This window comes from Brachyhypopomus gauderio, chromosome 21, assembly GCF_052324685.1.
Source record: "Brachyhypopomus gauderio isolate BG-103 chromosome 21, BGAUD_0.2, whole genome shotgun sequence".
In the NCBI taxonomy this organism is placed as follows: domain Eukaryota; kingdom Metazoa; phylum Chordata; class Actinopteri; order Gymnotiformes; family Hypopomidae; genus Brachyhypopomus; species Brachyhypopomus gauderio.
In genome coordinates this window covers 10,049,903-10,068,560 of record NC_135231.1, presented here as the reverse complement: position 1 = coordinate 10,068,560, position 18,658 = coordinate 10,049,903, and the positions used below count along the sequence as shown (strand labels likewise).

General features: G+C 45.4%; 1 protein-coding gene across 13 annotated transcripts in view; it reads right to left on the bottom strand.

The window, feature by feature from the left end:
• Window positions 1-15,695, bottom strand: part of hspg2 (heparan sulfate proteoglycan 2) — a 78,393-nt gene extending 62,698 nt beyond the window's left edge. For 8 of the 13 annotated variants that reach the window (XM_076983860.1, XM_076983854.1, XM_076983863.1 and 5 more), the window contains exon 1: window positions 15,244-15,694. In XM_076983860.1, coding sequence (XP_076839975.1) covers window positions 15,244-15,318 — 75 coding nt within the window. In that variant the 5' untranslated portion in view covers window positions 15,319-15,694. Of the gene's footprint in view, window positions 1-15,243 lie in introns of all 13 variants that reach the window. The other 5 variants (XM_076983853.1, XM_076983857.1, XM_076983855.1 and 2 more) reach the window with 2 other exon arrangements.
• Window positions 15,696-18,658: the final 2,963 nt, after the last annotated feature.

Here is an 18,658-nt window from a genome sequence, read left to right as displayed (position 1 = left end):
TCTCCCACTCACACACACCACCAGAAGTGTGTAGCGTTAGCACACTCCTTTTGCTGCTACAGACCAAGGCACAGCGCCTCTCTTAGGTCGTGGTCCCTTACAATTACTCTGTGAAAGTTTAGACTGAGAGCACTTGCAGTACACTGTTACTATAAAAAATTAAAGGGCAGAATCAATCTCAGGTGAAAGCTTAAATAAATCTGACAATACTAACGGACTCCTAAGTAGCAGAACTAAATAGCTGTGTGTGTTTTTTCCGCTGTAAAGGAAACAGAAAACTTTACGGACCGGCTGAAGCAAACCTGGCAGAACATTTTTTTTAAAGAAAATGCCCTTAATCAGAATCTATTACCCGTTTACCTGGAATATCAGTGCAGTGAGTGTGAAGGGAGGTGTGGCGTGAGTCCAGTCGGTTATGCTGGCGGGCTCACGCACTCTGAACAAGTCAATGCGGCTAATTTCCCTCTGACTTTTATGACACCTTATATAGCAATATCACAAGACTAGAGGCGGTGGGAGGAATTCCACTGCTGTGATGCGGGTTTTCATGCTTCTCCACCACCTCACTAGTAAGACATTTGATTAACAGGCCCAGTGGTAGGGCCAGAGGACACACTCTGAGACACAGTCACATGTTAAATTAAAGTCCTTTCAACTTGTTTGTTGTGAACCCACTGCTGCAAGGGTCCTCCGCTTTTTTGCGGGTGATAATGAGTAAACAGTGTCAGAGTCCTTTCTTGAAGGGGCTAAAAATACAGGCCTATTTCCGGTAATCTGCGCCACACGGTGACCTGTGACAAGCCCGGTCAGCTCCTGTTCCCCCAGACGACAGCTGAGGGTCCGGGGAGTCGGGGCCCGGTTGGAAGGAGAAAGGGCCTCTGGCGTTTATTTATATCGGGCCGGTCGCTGAAGCACGATGTGGCTCTCAAACGTCACCCATCCCTTCATCTGGGGGCCCGTTGACCCCTGCCAAAGGATCCCCGGCTTCGAGACATCACAGGCACTTCAAGCACCGGCGCCACAAGATTCTGGAGCACCGAGTCACAGCGTAGAGTCAGCGACAGATTAAACGTCTGGAGGAGATGCGGGAATTATGCAGTAGGGAGTCGGCAAGGTGTCGGCTGAGAACACAAATATTTTGAGAGCAGTGCTGTCAAGGAGCTCACTACACAGTGTGGCTTGCGTGCTAGGCGCGGTACGGCAGAGCCCGTAACCAGGGCTATGTAAACAAAAGCATCCCAGAAGTACAGTTACTCCGTAAACGAATATCCAGGACAAAAACGCTCGCGGCATGCAGGCCAGCTGCTTTTGAAGGAAGTAGCAGAACATGTTTGATTGGTGAGACGCAGCTTCGGTGTCTGGTGGCAGTGGTGTTGTTGGGCTAAACTCTGAACTTCTTACTCGGACACTCGCAGTGCGAGCGGCTAATCTGACACCACCTGTCGCCCTGGCCTGAGGCCCACTGTTCAATGTCATATCAGGTCAAATGCAGTTGAATGCATTTGAACAAGTTTATCTTAGTCATGTTTATTGGGTGGAAAGTAAGATGAGTCAATTAATTATTCCAGCCCGAGATCTGTAGACACAATCAGACGTATTCAGGGCTTGGGGGATGTTCTTTGCTGCATTTCGTGATGAACCATCTAAGTATACCTGTAGTGTTCTATTCATAAAGCAAGGCTGAGGTGTGCCATTTCTAAGTGTTGTAATAGGTGGGAGAGGGGAAAGGCTGATTGCTTTTGAGTTTAATTACTGGTTAACCTGCCCAGAACAGAATGCCCTGTGATTTATTTGAGTTTGCGAATGTGGATATCTGAATTTGATATTTGAAATCTGAATTTGGTTGCATGTACATTCAATTTGTGATAACATCCTAGTATACAGTATATTGACTTTATGCTTTGCTAAAGCTGATTACATTTTGGGGTGATAGTTTGGGATACAGGACTGTGCTGTCCAATGTGTGCACTTCCTCCACAGAGTCACACAGAGGCTCCCAGGATCCATCTAGGATGCCTATATTATAATTAACTGGTGGATAATTGGCTGGGTGGAGCCTTCTGGAATGGCCACCAATCACAATTCCCAGAGTTTCCCAGAAATAGCGTTTAGCGTAAATAGCGTAAATGACATGGTCAGAGATACTGTTTAGAAACCTGATAGGTTGCTGGGACCCATTTCCCTCTCAGAGGGTTGACCATGCATTTAGATTTCTATGACAGAACAGGGAAAAGATTCAAAATAGCTCAGAGTTGGCAGACTCAGACCTCTAGATAAGCTTCCTTAAATTTGTCAATTTGACAAATCTGGAAAAATCAAGACATATTTATGAAGACAAATCTTTCAATCCTTAATACATGCCAAAAATATCCACATATCTACCTTGAATGCATTAGAACTGACACTTTGTACATTGCAATTCCACATTCAAGAATTTATTTAAACAAAAATCATCTCAAAATCATCTAGACCAAAGAGTTAGTTCAGTGTATTATGACTAACACATAGTTTGTTATCTTTGATTCTGCGTCAAAATTGGATCCAGTTTACAGAACCCAAGCTGCCAAACGGAAGTGCCCTATCTGATCAGAAGGAGCTATTATTAGCTACACAGTAAGCAGTGAGAGCTTTGAGGACTTCAGCGCTGGTTCCTGTTCTGCAGACAAAGGCCAGGGTTTGGCGAAGAGCAGGAAAGGCACGCCTGCCAGGTGTTTCACGAGAACCTGAAGATGTTCCAGTTCTCCTGACCCCATTCTCGCCCGGCGTGGGGCATGCCCAGAATGGACTATGGTGAAATTCCTCTGGGAGGTAAAAATACCAGGAGACACACGTAGCTGCAGGTGAAATTTCACCCTGACGCCCACCCATCACCCAGGGATCCTCGTCCCAAAGGGGGGGTGGAACAGAACAAACACAAGATGGACGCCACGACTGAATGTTTACATATTTATTGTGAATTGCAGCTTTTCACACAGGTGTCATTAATGTATTGGCAACACAAAATTTTTTTTTTTTGTACGTTTCATATAATGAGGAAATATAATGCTGCACTGTGATAACAAGGTTATGATGCTTTATAATGATTTTATCACCCTGAAATACAAAAGCAGACTTAAATAACATATTTTAGAGAGCTGTTTAAGCTTGCAGAATATTACTTGAATCACCAGAACCAAAAACAACTGACAACCACAGGTGAAATACATTCGGACAGCAATTCCACAAAGAGACAGCCCACCCCTGGTGTAACAAGCACTGTCCCATCTCAGGTTTCAAAATATAGCCTTTTCATGAAAAATATACCATCCTTTCTCAAGCTGAATTTTACGCTGAAGCAGTTGAAAGCTCCCCAAGAGGCCCCAGCAGCTGTCAGCACCATTTCCTAAAGTTACATTTTAAATTGGCAGTTAAAGTAAAACTTTACTGCGCGACGCAGCCCAAAGAGGAGACGTGGGACGGCTGAGCACGTCTGGCTCGCCGAACACGCAGGTCCCTTGAACGGCAGCGGACGAAACCTTGGCTTGGTTTTGTTTGGTTTGGTGTGTTGCGAAGCACGCGGGCAATTCGTCTTGCCTTCAGCAAAGCTTACCGCGTGCAGGAAAGCACCTATTCAACATTTTATTTGAGGACGGGGCGGGGGTGGCGGGTGGGCACTCGAGCGCTGCCTAAGCCTGTGAATGTATTCAAAGCTTCTTTTGTTAAACCATGCACCCAGTCTTTCAGGCCATGGGGACCAATAACCCATGGCCATTGACATCTTTGCATAGTAACTGCACCCCAAAGAACTACGCGCGAGCTTTAGCACCTTCCCTGCAGGAGTAGCTGCTGGCCAAAAGTTAAAAAAACAGCAAAGGAAGACAGGCTTCGGCAAGGACTTCTGAGGAAAATGTCTCCTTCTGAGGTAAATGGCTCCTTCTGAGGTAAACGGCTCCTTCTGAGGAAGACATCTCCTTCTGAGGTAAACGGCTCCCTCTGATGTAAACCTCTCCTTCTGATGTAAACGGCTCCTTCTGAGGTAAACGGCTGCTTCTGAGGTAAACCTCTCCCTCTGAGGTAAACGGCTCCTTCTGAGGTAAACGTCTGCTGGGAACAGCCACGTACAATTCTGTTCATTTAGGTGAGATCTGAGGAGCTCACAAGTAGGTTAGTGCCTTAGCTGCTTCATTTCACTGCTTCAAAGAGCAGCTGTGAAGGGATAGAAACTTTTGCTTCAGATGGGTCACATGGTATGTCTACTTATTGTTACATAAGCATGCACTAATTCAGTTCATAATAAAACCACATGGTATAACTTTCTTGATGCAAATATATGGCCAACATAGGTAAACATCTAAGACAGCTGGACGTAAATGGTAAGGAGCTCTGCTAAGCCGATATCCAATCAGGAAAATTAGCAGATTATTCCTTCTCAAGACATTTCCCAGGCTTTTAGGGTAACCTGATCCTGGCTGCAATATGTCACCAAAACACAAGCCAGCCTGTCGAAGGCAAGGAGAGGCAGTTAAGTGGGAAAATTCCTTTGGCCAGCGTTACTGGATCAGCATGTGAGAGGAGATCAGGTGGTCACTTTGTTTACATGAATCCTCGCTCTTCTATTGGTTCATCCTGAGCATGAAACCCAGTGTTTAAGCTCTCCTGTTGCCCACTGACGAAGGATCAAGGAGTCGGCCGCTCGTGATCTACAGGATTATCTCGAGGGACGAGTGAACGAGGAGACATCCTGAGGTGACAAAGGTAGACTTTCTCCAGGTGCGAGGCTCCGTAATGGGGTTACGTCAAATGTCTTCCGAGTCCTGGGCGAAGAAGTCCCTCACACATTCCCCAGGACTCAGAACCACATACTGCATTTCAGTCCCACTGACATGAGGACAGGGGCCCGAGGAGACGGCGCCAGGGCCTTCGCTCTGTGATCTTTGGCTGCCGTTGTCATAACAGTCGCGCATTTAACATGAAGGATAAACATCTTCATCCCCCGAACAATTCCCGTGAACACGGGCCGTCTGTTAAGTGGCGTTGGTAGGACGTGTATTTTGAAGTGGGCCCTGTGTGTGTTGGATCAGAGGTCAGGGCACGAATGAAAAGCGGGAAAAAGCTGCGCTTCCAGAGATAAACACTGACTCAGTCTCGCCACTTGTCCAAGGTCAACAGGGGGAATTTTCTAGAGGATGTTTCTACATTGTACATCATTTTGAATGTCTGCAATTCATAGGTAATCTACTCCAAAGTCACAGTGAACAGTTACATGTGAAAACACTTTTTAAACAATCCTTTCAAACATGCTTGCCTGTGAAAATCACGCTGCATTTTAGTAGCTTGGGCATTTCAGTAGCTTTAGTAGTAGTTTTATACATAGCAGGTGCAGCACATTTTGAATGTCATCATAGACAGGAGGTCAAATCAAATGTGCTTATATGTGGTTCATTAAGCTGCTATCCCAAACAATTATGTAATATCTAAAGATGGTTTTAAACATCTGGGTAAACCATACTAGGTCCGGTTCTATTAGCAGCACTATTGAGTCATACAGATCTCTATTTAAAACCTTTACCTGCATGGTAGGGGGAACTATATGAAACTCTATATAAATACAGCAGGTTGACAGAAAATATTTAATATCTGGCTGACGTCCAGCCAGATTTAATTAAGTCCTAGTCTGAGAACTAACAGCTGTGTCAAGTTGGCATGTGTATACCACTGAATCTAACCAGAGATGAAAGATTCATGTTCTTGTATTCTGCCTTGTTGTACATGGTACATGTAAAGAAAACAGCACATATCTTTATGAATAATAATAATAAGAATAATAATCATAATAATTAATTCTTATTTATTTATTTATTTATTTATTTATTTATTATTGTTTACTTATTTTATTTTTGGAAGGGGGGGTCTGTTTTCTGTTTGTATTTGTACAAGATTGTCAAAACCCTAATAAACAAATTGATAAAACTAAAAATATATATTTTTATTAAAAATAATAATTGTTCTTTTTATGACTACATTATTTCATTAGAAGTCATCATCCTTGTGTTCTGTACTATGCAAAATAATGTTTATATGTTTATATCTGTGTTTTAATCACCCCATCACCACAATTGTAATGTATCATAAATGTACCATTAATTATAATGTACCATATTATACCCCGTTCTACAGTTCCCTTGTTCCTGGTTTAGGACGGAATTCCTCCAGACTGTACCACACCTTCTAGATCCAGCCAGACAAAAAACCTCGCAAACACAGACTAAAATTAAACACTCACTTACCACTTACTGCCTTTCACTTCCGAGTCTAAAACAAACAACTCCTTAAGAATGTAGCAGGGAACAATAACGTCAACAATAAGTGAAATAACTGTTTGTAATAAATCAACATTGGGAGGAGACCTAAGGAAGTACAGTCAGGCAGGTATTTATGGCCCAAGAGTTATATCTTCAGACATCTGAACGAAGGCATATTTCTGTTGAAAGTAAAACAGTGGACCCCGCGGTCACTGAACTCAGTTGTCAAATAATTCACCACAGTGATATCTTACAGTCACCTGCCTTTAGAGTATTCTGTAAGGTATAATTTGAAGGCGTGTCTGTAAAGAGCCACGCCCCCACTTTGACGTCTTTGCACCAGAGGATTGGAACAAATGAGACAGAAACTCCACCCCTTCCCAGGAAGCAGACGTGAAGCATCTAATTTCTTTACATGTGTAATTACAGGTGCGTACAGGTTCCAGCACAGCCGTGTGAGATCACAAAGAACAGATCGCCTGGTCCAAGACAGGAGGTCTGGCCCCAGCTGGGCCAGGTGTGCGGGGTGGGGCCAGTATGTGGAACACACCTGTAACCGTCCTCTGTCTGTCAGGACTACTCCTGTAGACCGATGGATCAGCTGAGCCAACACGTCAACCAATTAGCATGTGCAATTAGTGCGAGTTGGGTTTTACAACTGACCTAGGAAAGTGTTCTAAGTGCTGTCAAACCGAGAGCAGGACCCGTGTCGCCCTAATGCTTGTTCTGCTACTGCGTGCTGACTCCTCCTTCTCCATGGGAGCACCAATAAGAGGAGTGCACGTCACTTTGACACTATCCCGGGAATTCCACAGAGTGAGAAGAAACACAAGCCAAGGGGACTGCCAAGACCAGCGAACAAACACGGGCAAACAAAGCCCTCACCCCATTAGTCCTCTAAGCCTCCACTCTGCAGGTTCCCGAGATCTAGGGAACCCCCACAATACACCAGGCCAGGGTTTAGTTGTGTGTCCAGGGGCGGGTTCCGCGCCCTCGCCAAGGAATTTGTCTGTGCCCGGCATCTCGGTCCCAGCCCTCGACCCTGGTGCACTCTTGACCATAGCAGCATCTCAGCAGGACACGAGATCCTTCTTCTTCTCCGGGTCTTCCAGCCATGCCCTAAATCAGCCTTCAAAAGATTGTTTAACTAGCCGTTTCAAAAGGATAACAGCTCTAGCTGGCCAAGTTTTAGATGGGTACAAAGCGAACGCCAAGGTGATTAGTGAGCTCTGGTTCAGTTCTATGTTGGGTACGGTTGCCTTTTAAAATCAGATAAAATAATGATGCTAATATTTCACATGGAACCATAATGAAGATACTATCCTGACGTTACCATCACATCAGGTTCTGGAAGGTGCAGTCAGGGTTCCCCGAGTTCCCAAAAACCGGGGCCTACACATGAAAAGGCGTTCAGCCGAGACTACCCAGAGATGTCCACGTGTCCGTCTCATCGTGTCCGATGCGGAGGAACTGCTCAGCCGTGCAGGGATGGAACCAGACAAGCGAAAGCGCTACTCCGCTCGGCCCAGGCAGGATGGGGTGTGGGTGGGGACAAAATTGCACACAGACACTTTTAGTCTGGAAGCCACAAAAATTTCAGCTCTTTCACAAGCCGGAGAAACTCCAAGCGGACTTCTATACGCCAGGCAGCCGTTAAACGCAACTCCCACATTTTTATCAGTGTTCTCGTTAACATTTTAATGATCCATTTTTGCAAGCATCATTTTTAGGTTCCAGTATAATCATGGCATGTATTATAGACATGGCAAAAAATCTCCTTCATAATCGTGCCCTCGAGAAACAGACAGCAATACCAATTATATCACAAACATGCACACACACACACACGTGCTCGCACACACGCACACACACACACACACACACACACACACACACACACACACACAGGATTCACATTCCTTTTTTATCATGGACGTGAACCCAGCTATCTCATGCCAACACCTCACACACACACACACACACACACACACACACACACACACACACACACACGTGTTAAAGAAATATTTACTTTAGGCTGGTTTTGGCAAATTGCATCTTCATTGCGGTATTCAGTTTATTAACTTAGTCATCAGTGTTAGTTTTTTTTGGGGGGGGAGAGAGAATGAGAGAGACAGCAAAACCCACTTCCACTGAAGTCCACAACAAGTTCCAGGTTATTGAACGTGGTAGTGGTGAACTACAGATAGTGGTGAATCTCAGGGTCCAGTCTAGCCTTGCCTTAGTAATGCAGTCTTCCAGAAAACCACAAGGCTTTCCTCTATCGACTCTAGTCAAGCTGCCTTTCAACTAGCGAAAGTTCAGGCATACCAGTGGAAAATGGGCAAAGGCTTATTTGTGGGCTAAGGCCAAAACACAGCTTGGTTCAGCAGGGTCCGCTCTCATCAGAACGGACGTTAACTCAGTGGCTGTTGATCTAAGGCTTCAGGTGAGGGCTTTTTTCCATGAGACAACTTGGTTTGAACAGAGAGACTTGCACTTTGTAGCAGGGGGGGAAAAAAAGATCCTACACGGAAAATATTGCAGCTGTCCATAGATGAATTCATTTTTTTTTTTTTTGTCATGGAAATCTAAATAAGCCGTGTGAGCTCAGCGAAGCTTGTGGTGTGGGATACAGTGTTGGCAGTTTCAAGAGCAGGTGGTTCCTCAACAAATGAATCCTTTCCAGTCTGAACATGTCTTGCGTCAGCGCGTAGAGCTGGGTGCATGCTTGCCACCGCACAGAGTGCAGGACACTACAAAAGTCTCTTCAGTCCTTTTTATCCACTGCCCTCGCTTCATTACTTACTCCAGTTGAGTTCATTCATAGTTTACTTTAAACTGGCCAACTGAATCACCAATCATTGCCTCATCCAGACCGACTGCTAAACAGAATTGGAGTGGATGTTGAGGTTAGTGTGTAAGATATGGACTGATTGGAATCTCAGAGTCAACACAAGAGCTAGAAGAGGAGAAGTAAAACCTTCCAGCTTGACCCGCACTGTCCAGTCCCGAAGGTCCACAGGAAGCCTGTGGAAATAGCACGGAAACAAGCTCCCCTCCCCCACGTAGATGGTTTCAACCTTCATTTTCCCAACAGGATGATGAATCAGCAGACCTCCTGCAGAGCCCCCCCCCCACCCCCCCCACCCTCCTGCTCGGCCTGGACCCGCCGAGCAAGCGTGCGGAGCGGGTCACTCGGCCGGCCGACCTGCCTCGTCGCTCCCGGGCCGGATGGAGCAGACGCGTGGGCTGACCGGGGTGGACCGCCATAACAGTGCAGTGAGACCCGCCACGTGACGACCCAGACCTCCCGTCAGGTTCACGCGCCCCCAGGTCTCCGCCACCATCCAGGGTCACGTACAGGCCCTCCAGCCTCGCCGCCGTCTACATAGGTACACATAACGTTCACTGTAGCAACAAATTACTCACTAACATACTCAACAAAAAAAAATCTAGGCGTGTGCACTCAGACAAGCTGGGACACACCTCACTGTGGACAGGGACACCTTCCCCCACCAGCACCAAGGCAGGACCCACTGCCGGAGTCCTACAATTTGCTCCTTTTGCATGTGAAAACACCGCCTCCCCTCGCCTTCAGCCTAAAGCAGGAAGCACCATCTCACACCTTCAAAGGACAAGCAGAGGTTGCCGGCGGCAACAGAGGGCCGCGGTGCCCGGCACCAAGCGCACGAGTCCGTTGATATGCTAATGCACCCCAGACTCTCAGCTGACTCCGCCCCCTTCTCCAGACTCACTTGAGTGGTTCCCAGCAGGGAGAACACCGAGGAATGCAGGAGGGATTTAGGGCAAACCATGACCGGTCCTGGAAACAACCACCTCAAAGGAAAACAATATCGGAATGTAATCCAGCAAAGATTGAATATTTTGGGGGGGTTTTTTTTACCACTCCGGGTTTAAAGGTGAGGCTTGACGATAGCTGTGGAAAAAAGATGCAACAAAACCTCGCGTGCCAGACAGACACATTGAGAGAACAAGAGAGAAAACCTGTCCACGAGCTCTTTTTTTTAATAGCGATGCTATCTCCTTTCCCCCGTGAAACACTACGACCTGGAGGCACAGAAATTCCTTTATACTGGCTCTGTGGGCTGTGATCGGCGGAGTGTTAATGGTTTAATAGCGCTCTGGGAGAACGAGCAGGCGAGGCGGCTGCAGGCTGCATATCGGGCCTTTCATACGGGGCAGGAACAGACTCGCCTTAGATTAGAACAAGAGCGCGCGCGCACGGGGCTTTTCTACGCCCGCCCCCGCGGCCGAGGAGGCAGATATACACGCTGATCCTAAAAGCGCCCAGAAAGAGCCGCCGTCGTCTTCCTCTCGCCGAAGAGCCGTTATCCAGACCTGCGCTGTGCTGCACACGGCCTTCGCAGCATCTGAAAGCGACGCAGATAATCCAACAGCACGGGTGATCTCTGCACCGCGCCGCCTTTGAAAAGGCGGCGGAATTTCAAAAGCGCCGTTCTCCAGATTACAGAAGCCAAACTTTGCCGCCGCGTTACGGAATTCGGAGATTCTTTAACGGCGCCAGAGCACCGGGGCAACGTGAGTCACGATGAGAACAATGCGTTTGTGATGAGCGCAGAAGATCTCGCCGGTCCCCGCCGCAGGGTTTGAAACAGCCTCACTCAGTAACGCGCTCCGTGCAGTCACGATCAGACCGCGTGAACGTACCACACTTCCACAGACTGAAAACAAGGGCAGCAAAGACCAAAGGTCACCAAATACACAGGCAACTACAAAACAACTGAAAAGCTTTGAAGTATTTTCTGGGGGAAAAACGCATCCCTAGACTAATCAGCCAATTTCGGTATCAAACATACGATATTTTATATTTAATAGTAAAAATTTGCCTACAATTTTCCATTGCTACTTTGGTAAATACCAGAACTCCTGATGGAGCCCCTCTTTGGCTGTGATGAACTGATGGACCTGAACCTCTCTGTCGTGGGAGCGTTTCTGACATGATGAGTGTTGACAGTGTGTGTTCCTAAGAGGTGGCTCATAGTTTTGGGAAGGGGTTGCTGCAGCTGGTGTGTGTGTGTGTCTGTGTGTGTGTGTGTGTGTGTGTGTGTGTGTCCTTTTGCATCAGGAAGCACCACCACTCAGCTAGCTTGTGCATGTACGTGCAGGCACTACAATAGCATCAGAGAGACAGATGTGTTTGGACTCTAACCCTCTCCGACAATCAGGCACATGAGTCACGCAGACTGGGCCCAAGTGTGTGTACATATGTGGAGATTCGATCGAGATTCGGACATGTGGAGATTCGTCAGGAAGGACTATAAGGAGCTCATCGTGGGCAAAGGAAATGAGCACTGATCACGCATGTCCTAGTGTAACTTCTACACACGCAGGTCACTTCACTTACACTGAACCAAACGGCTTTGTATGAACCCCAGCGAACACACACAAAGATCTGTGCCAAACACGTTTCTCACACAGACTGCGGAATCCACGTGCGGCCGCAGCCCAGAACAAGTCTGAAGCCGTTAACCTCCGTGACCTCAATCTAATCCGAGGTCACACCTCACTGCAGTGCAAACAAACGCAGAGCTGACTGCCTTCCATGTGTGCCAGCATGTCTGTGCTGGGCAGCGTCTGCTAAGCATACATCTCTCCTCCACTCAACACCTCCCTTTCCTTTGAAGGAACCACCCACAGCCCAAAGCCCCCCTCAGCCCCTCCCTCCTATCCACCACACGGGCTTGGTACGCACCCAAAGCCCCAGGCACCACTGGTGCTCAAAACCAAAGCTCAAATACAATCAAGCAAACAAAGAGATAAAAATCAAGAAACCAGCAAATCATTGGAGCTCACGATGGCCAACCATTCAAGCTGCAACTCAAACCGCACAACTCAAACTGCACAAAGCAAACGAGCAGCTCAAACAGCACATATAAACCGAGCGAAGTCTGAAAGCACTGCTAATCTTCCAGCCTTTAAAAGACACGGAGTGCGAGCCCATATTTGGCAGGCTCCACACTCCAGCACTTAAAAGACCACGCAGCTAACTGAAAAGACCAGACCGGCTCCCTCTCCACACCCCAAAGAAGCCATGGCAATGGATGAGAAAATAGAAACTCGCCTGTCACTACACCCTGACGCTAAGCTGCATATGACCGCGGGAAGCCAAGCCACCGGGGCCCCTCGCCGTGTGCCGCCGATGAAGTCAGAGCACGTTTGCAGCACGCTATCCTGGGAAAGTCACCGAAATAGCATCCGATGGTACTGTGGTGATGCCAGACAGCAGCAGACCAACTGCGTGCGCTTCAAACGGCCCATCGCGGCAAATACTAGCAAGGCTTGAAACAGCAACCCCTCGTGTGATGGATTACTCCAGGCAGGGAAAGGTCTGGTAACACATATTTCACAAGCCACTCATCACCACCCGCAAGGGTGCTCCCAGTAAAACCCCAGTAAAACCCCAGTAAAACCACTCCACAGTAGTGCGGGGTCAGCGTATCTGCTGTGGGTGGAGTCACACCTCTCATTCTCTTGCTGGAAGGGCTGATGAATCCCTCTTGCCCGGGACACTCTGCCTAGTCAGGCATCTGTATGTCCAAGAGGCATAAACCAGACATTAAGACATTTAGTTGACACATTAGCATAATGTAATCACATCAGAAGAGTAGAACAAACACATTTTTCCCTCAGGCATCTACCAGCACCCCACCACAACAACCAAGCCACATTACACAGGCTGTTTGGTGAAGCTGTATCCTCTTAAAGATAGACACTCTTCTCTGCTACCGTGAGGCTGAGATACTTACTCCTTTAATGTCAGCATGCCAGTGGACAGAGCACACGCGCACACACACACACACACACACACACCTCACAGCCCTGAACCATGAAGAGCTGCCCACATTCCAAAAATGAACAGCGTTCAGAGGATCCTGCCCACCATAGCTCGTGGTCCACTAGTGCATGAGCGTAAACTAAAAAGGTGGAGCTTGTGAAGGACCACAGCCCCGGTCTGGAGCTGCATTACTACAGCAAACACCCGCTTACATGATCAAATCCTACCACCGCAACGTCCCAGGACAAGTGAAAACCACCATTTAATGACTCGACTTTCAACTAACTCATGCCTGTAAACTGAAGGAACATAACGGTTTCTCAGTTAGCATTTCACACATCTGAGGCGATGTCAAAATATTGTACAGCCTTTTCCCCTTCCTATTAAAAGTACAGTTGGCACCATACATTAAACAATTTTCCTTATACATACATTTTTAATTACTTTTATTATCAACATGACATTTAAATTCACCACTGGCCCATCAGTTGTGTTCAGTCAAGGATAGCGAAGATTAAATTAGGCTACTGACTGTTAACAGGAGGAGGGGCACTTGATTATGGTGCCAGTAAACTAAAAGGCAATAAACTACTTTTACTGGTGCTTTGTTGGGGCTGATTGATACCTGTGACCCTGAAATTCCGATTGGATATCCCCGATGTCAGTAGCAACTGGGCCCCTAGAGCTCAATTGAATCAGATGAGCTGCCTTGTAAGCAGTAAAACAGTCTTATAATGTGAAAAACAGATGCCTGCGCTTCCGTATAATCCAATTAAGAGGCCATTGTCTCAGTGTTGGTGGTCCCTGAAACAACAGTAAAACTAAACAAGGCGCCTCACGTTACCCGAACAAAAACCCAGGAGGTCAGAGCCGCCCGGACACCAGGAAGATATTGTTCTTTATTTCTGTCTTTTCGGTGATTACACAGAGGAGATTCACACTGCGGGCCTGTCGGAACCTACAATAACGACACCATTATCACTAAATAGGTGTAGTTGAAATTGGAGGTTACAAGTAAGAGTTAGCCACAAAAAACAACAAAACAGAATGGATCCAGAACCTTGACTACGAAAAAGATCAAAAGTTCTGATTTGTAATTTGTAATTTCATGCCAGAGTTGTTCCGTTATGTGCACTGTGCACCAGGAAAGAAGTTTGAGCCTGTGATAAAAAATACGATTCATGTTTTGTGTATTAAAAACGCAAGTTCTTCAAATCACTGAAAAGCAGTAGGCCTACGACTGGACTCAACTGCACGACCGCGACTGCAGATAATCCAACGCATTTGTTTTCTGGTCCAGTAACAGTACACTGGGTTTTTATTAGACCAGAGCAAAACCGGGTGACAGGGAGGGGGTGTGTGTGTGTGTGTGTGTGTGTGTGTGTGTGCGTGTGTGAGGGGGGTAAAACGAGACCAGCCGAGGGGCAGAGAACCATCATCAGTGATAAATGAGTTCCCATCTAGTGTCATCGTTGATTTCTCTCCATTACTAATCAGAACAAGATGGACTATTCTGTGATAAATGTTAATACACGTTAAAGTAACGGGCTTAGGTAACGTTACGTTTGTTACATTTCAAGGTTTCTGATGACACTTCGGTGGTCTGTGAATACTCTGAGATGCGTTACGTGTTCATAACAAACATGCAGCCTCCAGATTTCTTTTGCGGAACTAAAGAACTAAAAGTCTCTGAGGTTTACAGGCATGCCAACGCCAGTCGGACCTCCTATGAATAGCTCGTTTCTGTGGGCGAATTTAGATCAGGCCAGGAACACTTTGCAACACTCCTGCTGAAGTCAAGATGCATCTCGGGCAAAGTTGTCCGCAGACCAAACTTTCAGTGACCGAATGTCTCAGTGTCGCACTGCCCTAAAGAGTGCGCGCAGTGCAGGACACCCCCTTACCCCCTACCCCCTACTCCCTACCCCCTTACCCCTACCCCCTACTCTCTGCCCCCTTACCCCCCAGTGTCCACCAGATTACAGGGGCTGTGGGGCTATTATGCACCAGTAATCTGTCCATACATGACCTGAAGAAGCTGCATTAATCGCCCCCCATGCACACTAGACACAGATAATGGTAATAAATGGCGAGATGTCAACGCTTCACAAAACACAGTCATAAAGACAACCGTTCACTTACATTCGTGAGATGCGAAATAAGTATCAAAGAGATGGTAAGTCCAAAGACTTTTGGGATACAAATCCGCCTCCCCATTTTCCTGGCAGCCCAGCGAGAGTCCTGCACGCCGAGGTGAAGCGACTCAAGGTCCCCGACTTACAGACTTAAAGTTTTAGGAGTTTCTCCTACAGCAAGCGCGCCGTGTGTCTCCGTCCCACAGCTGTGGGACTTCATCTACTAAAGGATCCTTATGTGCGCTGCCGAGTCCTGCTGCAATGAAAGGAAACGAGAAGTGTACGGTGGTCTGTGATAGCCGTGTCGCTCTTGTGAATCCACTTTGCTCTGAGCACCAGAGGAAGTTCCTCACGCGCTGGTCTGGAGAACCAGGAGGACACTGGTGGGATGGGGACTCACTGCCTGCAGTAAAACGCGGAGTGGAGTTCTGACGGTGCTGCTGGACCTCGGATCTCACGGTGAGGAAACGTCACCTACATCTAGAAAAGAACCGCAAACTTGTCCTCTAAATAAGACATGTGGTAGGCGTGTCGATTCACGTATATACAAAAGGCACATATATGCGTGAAAGTTTTATCACTGTCACTGACTGCTTTATAAGACTTTATTTCCTGGGTACTTATTTATTTGATAGATAAAAGTACAAAACTATACAAATATACAAAACTGCAAAACTATATAAATCTAAATCTTATTTACTATTCACTATTTATAAATTCAATATCATGTAACAGTGAGTTCTACAAGTAGAGCTATGGCTTAGATTTATTCCAAGCTGTAACAGCGCCCTCTAGCGGCTATTAATCAGAAAACAGCTATTTACTATTGCGACTGCAATGTTTGCACACACAGATCAAAATACTACAGTGATCGTCTTAGCTTCTTCACAGACCTAAATTAGATTTTACAGATCACACGGTGTGACACGAATCAGGGCACACCACAGCTGTTTCTTCTAGTTAATACTAAACTAGAAGAATTTAGAATTAATTAATTCTAAACATCTCATTGCAGGCATCAGATCAGGCTGCACTGATATTAACTATATGAAAACTTATAGGTGTTCAGTAGCAAGTTATTTTACAATAAAGTCTATGCAATTTTTCACCCAATTTTTCACTATATAACTCCGGTTTAATAGCAGACAAACATTTTAGTATTTTAAAATATGCCCTCTGGACATGGAAGGGTTGACTGACGAAAGGGTTAAAAGCAGGGTTGCCAACACGCATTTGACCGTCTTCACACGCTCTCACGCCACACTTCCGATTTCTCACGCCGAAAAAAAATCTAGTTTATTTACCTCTGATCCATATCTATGATTCAACCCCCCCCCCCCCCCCCCCCCCGTCAAAAATTTACACTCGCCACCTCCTCCAGGTTCAAATCTCACTCCAAGCGATCTTGAAAAGTTGGCAACCCTGGTTAAAAGGTAATCACTATGCAAATATGAATAAACATTTTTCATCACGTCATGTTTCGTCACTACGCTACATCTACACAGTGTTTCCCAAAATCTTTCCGTGTATTGGAAATGTAATAACAGGCAATTAACAGCTTGTGCACCGTGCCAATAAAATGCTGTTTTTTTCATTTGGATTTGAAAGAATAAGCACGTGAAGAACTAATGAGAGGTCACCAAGTTGATGACGTATGTCTGACGCCTTTTATCGCCCTCGTAAATGGATGAAGATCTTCTATTTATTTATGCTAATTGTTGTGGGTGAAGTCCGTTGGTCTTGGCCCGTTTTAATTTTAGTTGCAAGATAGCAACGTGTAATCTTAAATTGCTTACAGCATTTTAACAGAATACACAATTTTGATGTTCTGTACTGGGAAGTACAAATAAGGGAGAATTGTGTTGGAAATGATGAAATTATTAAGGGTGGGTCAGTGCCTGGTCGTGGATTAAATTTAACATCCTAAAGGGAAGTTTTTAGGCCACCCTGTGGTCGAACAATCAAGAATGTGGTAGGTGTGACGGTGGCTAACGGGGCGATAAGTCAAAAGTGGACAAGGAGGGGTGATGGAGACCTTCTCTCTTAGAACATTTTTGGGGAAGTGAATCATGCATAATATTGTATCTGCAATTTTCAAATGTCATATGTTCCTCACTCATGATATCCGACACTTAACGTATAAAAAAGAGCTGAGAAATATGAATAAAGTAGAGTGATTAGTGACTACACAGAAACTGCTCGTGTTTCTTTCACTGACACTCACTCTCGTAAAACTATCCTTACAGAGACCCTGGTGGTTGTGACCGAGAACTTCCACGACAAAATAAACCAAAAACTAAGATATTGGTGTGGAGCAGCCATACACATTTAAATTGAATGTCAATTCAGAATTACACTTGGAAGTGTAATTTAGTCTAAACAAACTCATTAGCCACTGTCAAAATAACAAGCGCTCAATTTTAAAAAGAAACGTGTGACAATACTACCCTCATGTGGTGAAATGTAGTATTGCAGTCAACCACCAATCTTACAGGAAGAGGGATTGGTAAATCTGAAGTTAGAAATATCCACCCACCATTTCAGAGTTCTCCAATGTGACTTAAAAATTATAAGCAGCTTTACAATGAACACGCAAGCTATATAAGATGCAATATAAGTATATAAAATATAAGTCCATGTGAAAAATTAAGAATAAATTGCTTATAGTGCTTTAAAGGGTAAAAAAGGATTACATTACATTATTAATTATTACTATGTTACAATCTTGCAGGAGAGTAGGATTGTTTCAACCTGCTTTTCCTCTAAAGACCCAATTAATTACCAATGAATCATTCGTAATTTTTAAAAATTGTATCTTTTATAACCACCTTGGAGCTCAAGATAAATGAAATTGTAAAAATTGTTGCCAGTTGTTTTTTTTTTGGCACCAGGCAATCCAAATAAAATCAGTTCAAGGGTCAAGAGTCATTGGTAAGCAAGAGTCACAGACATTAGTGTAGTGCAGAATTCTGGGTCCCTATTCTGCAAGAGGCAGTGCCTCAAGAATATCGAGAAAAGCTGGTTTTACAAACGTTTTACAAGCGTTTACAATTGCAGAAGAAAAACACACCTGGGAAAGATTTGGCAAAGAGTACACATGTACTGTAGTTGCCCCGTCATCTAGTTATTCCAGATCTTAACTCGTCAAACCGCCGTGTGTTGACAGTCAAAACAAACTATAGGGAGAGAATATGGGCTCCATAATGTAACTAATCACATCTGTTAGAAAAGGTTTTTTGTTTGTTAGTTTTGTGTTTTATTTTGTAATATACTTATAAATATATAATTACTAGCAACATTCGTTTAAAAATAAAAATAATACATGCGCTTTGTATGCTATTCCATATCCATCCTACTGTTCAACTGAATCTTGGAGCACCTGTCTGTTCTTAAACCTGTGTTTATGCAAATGAGCCGTGAGT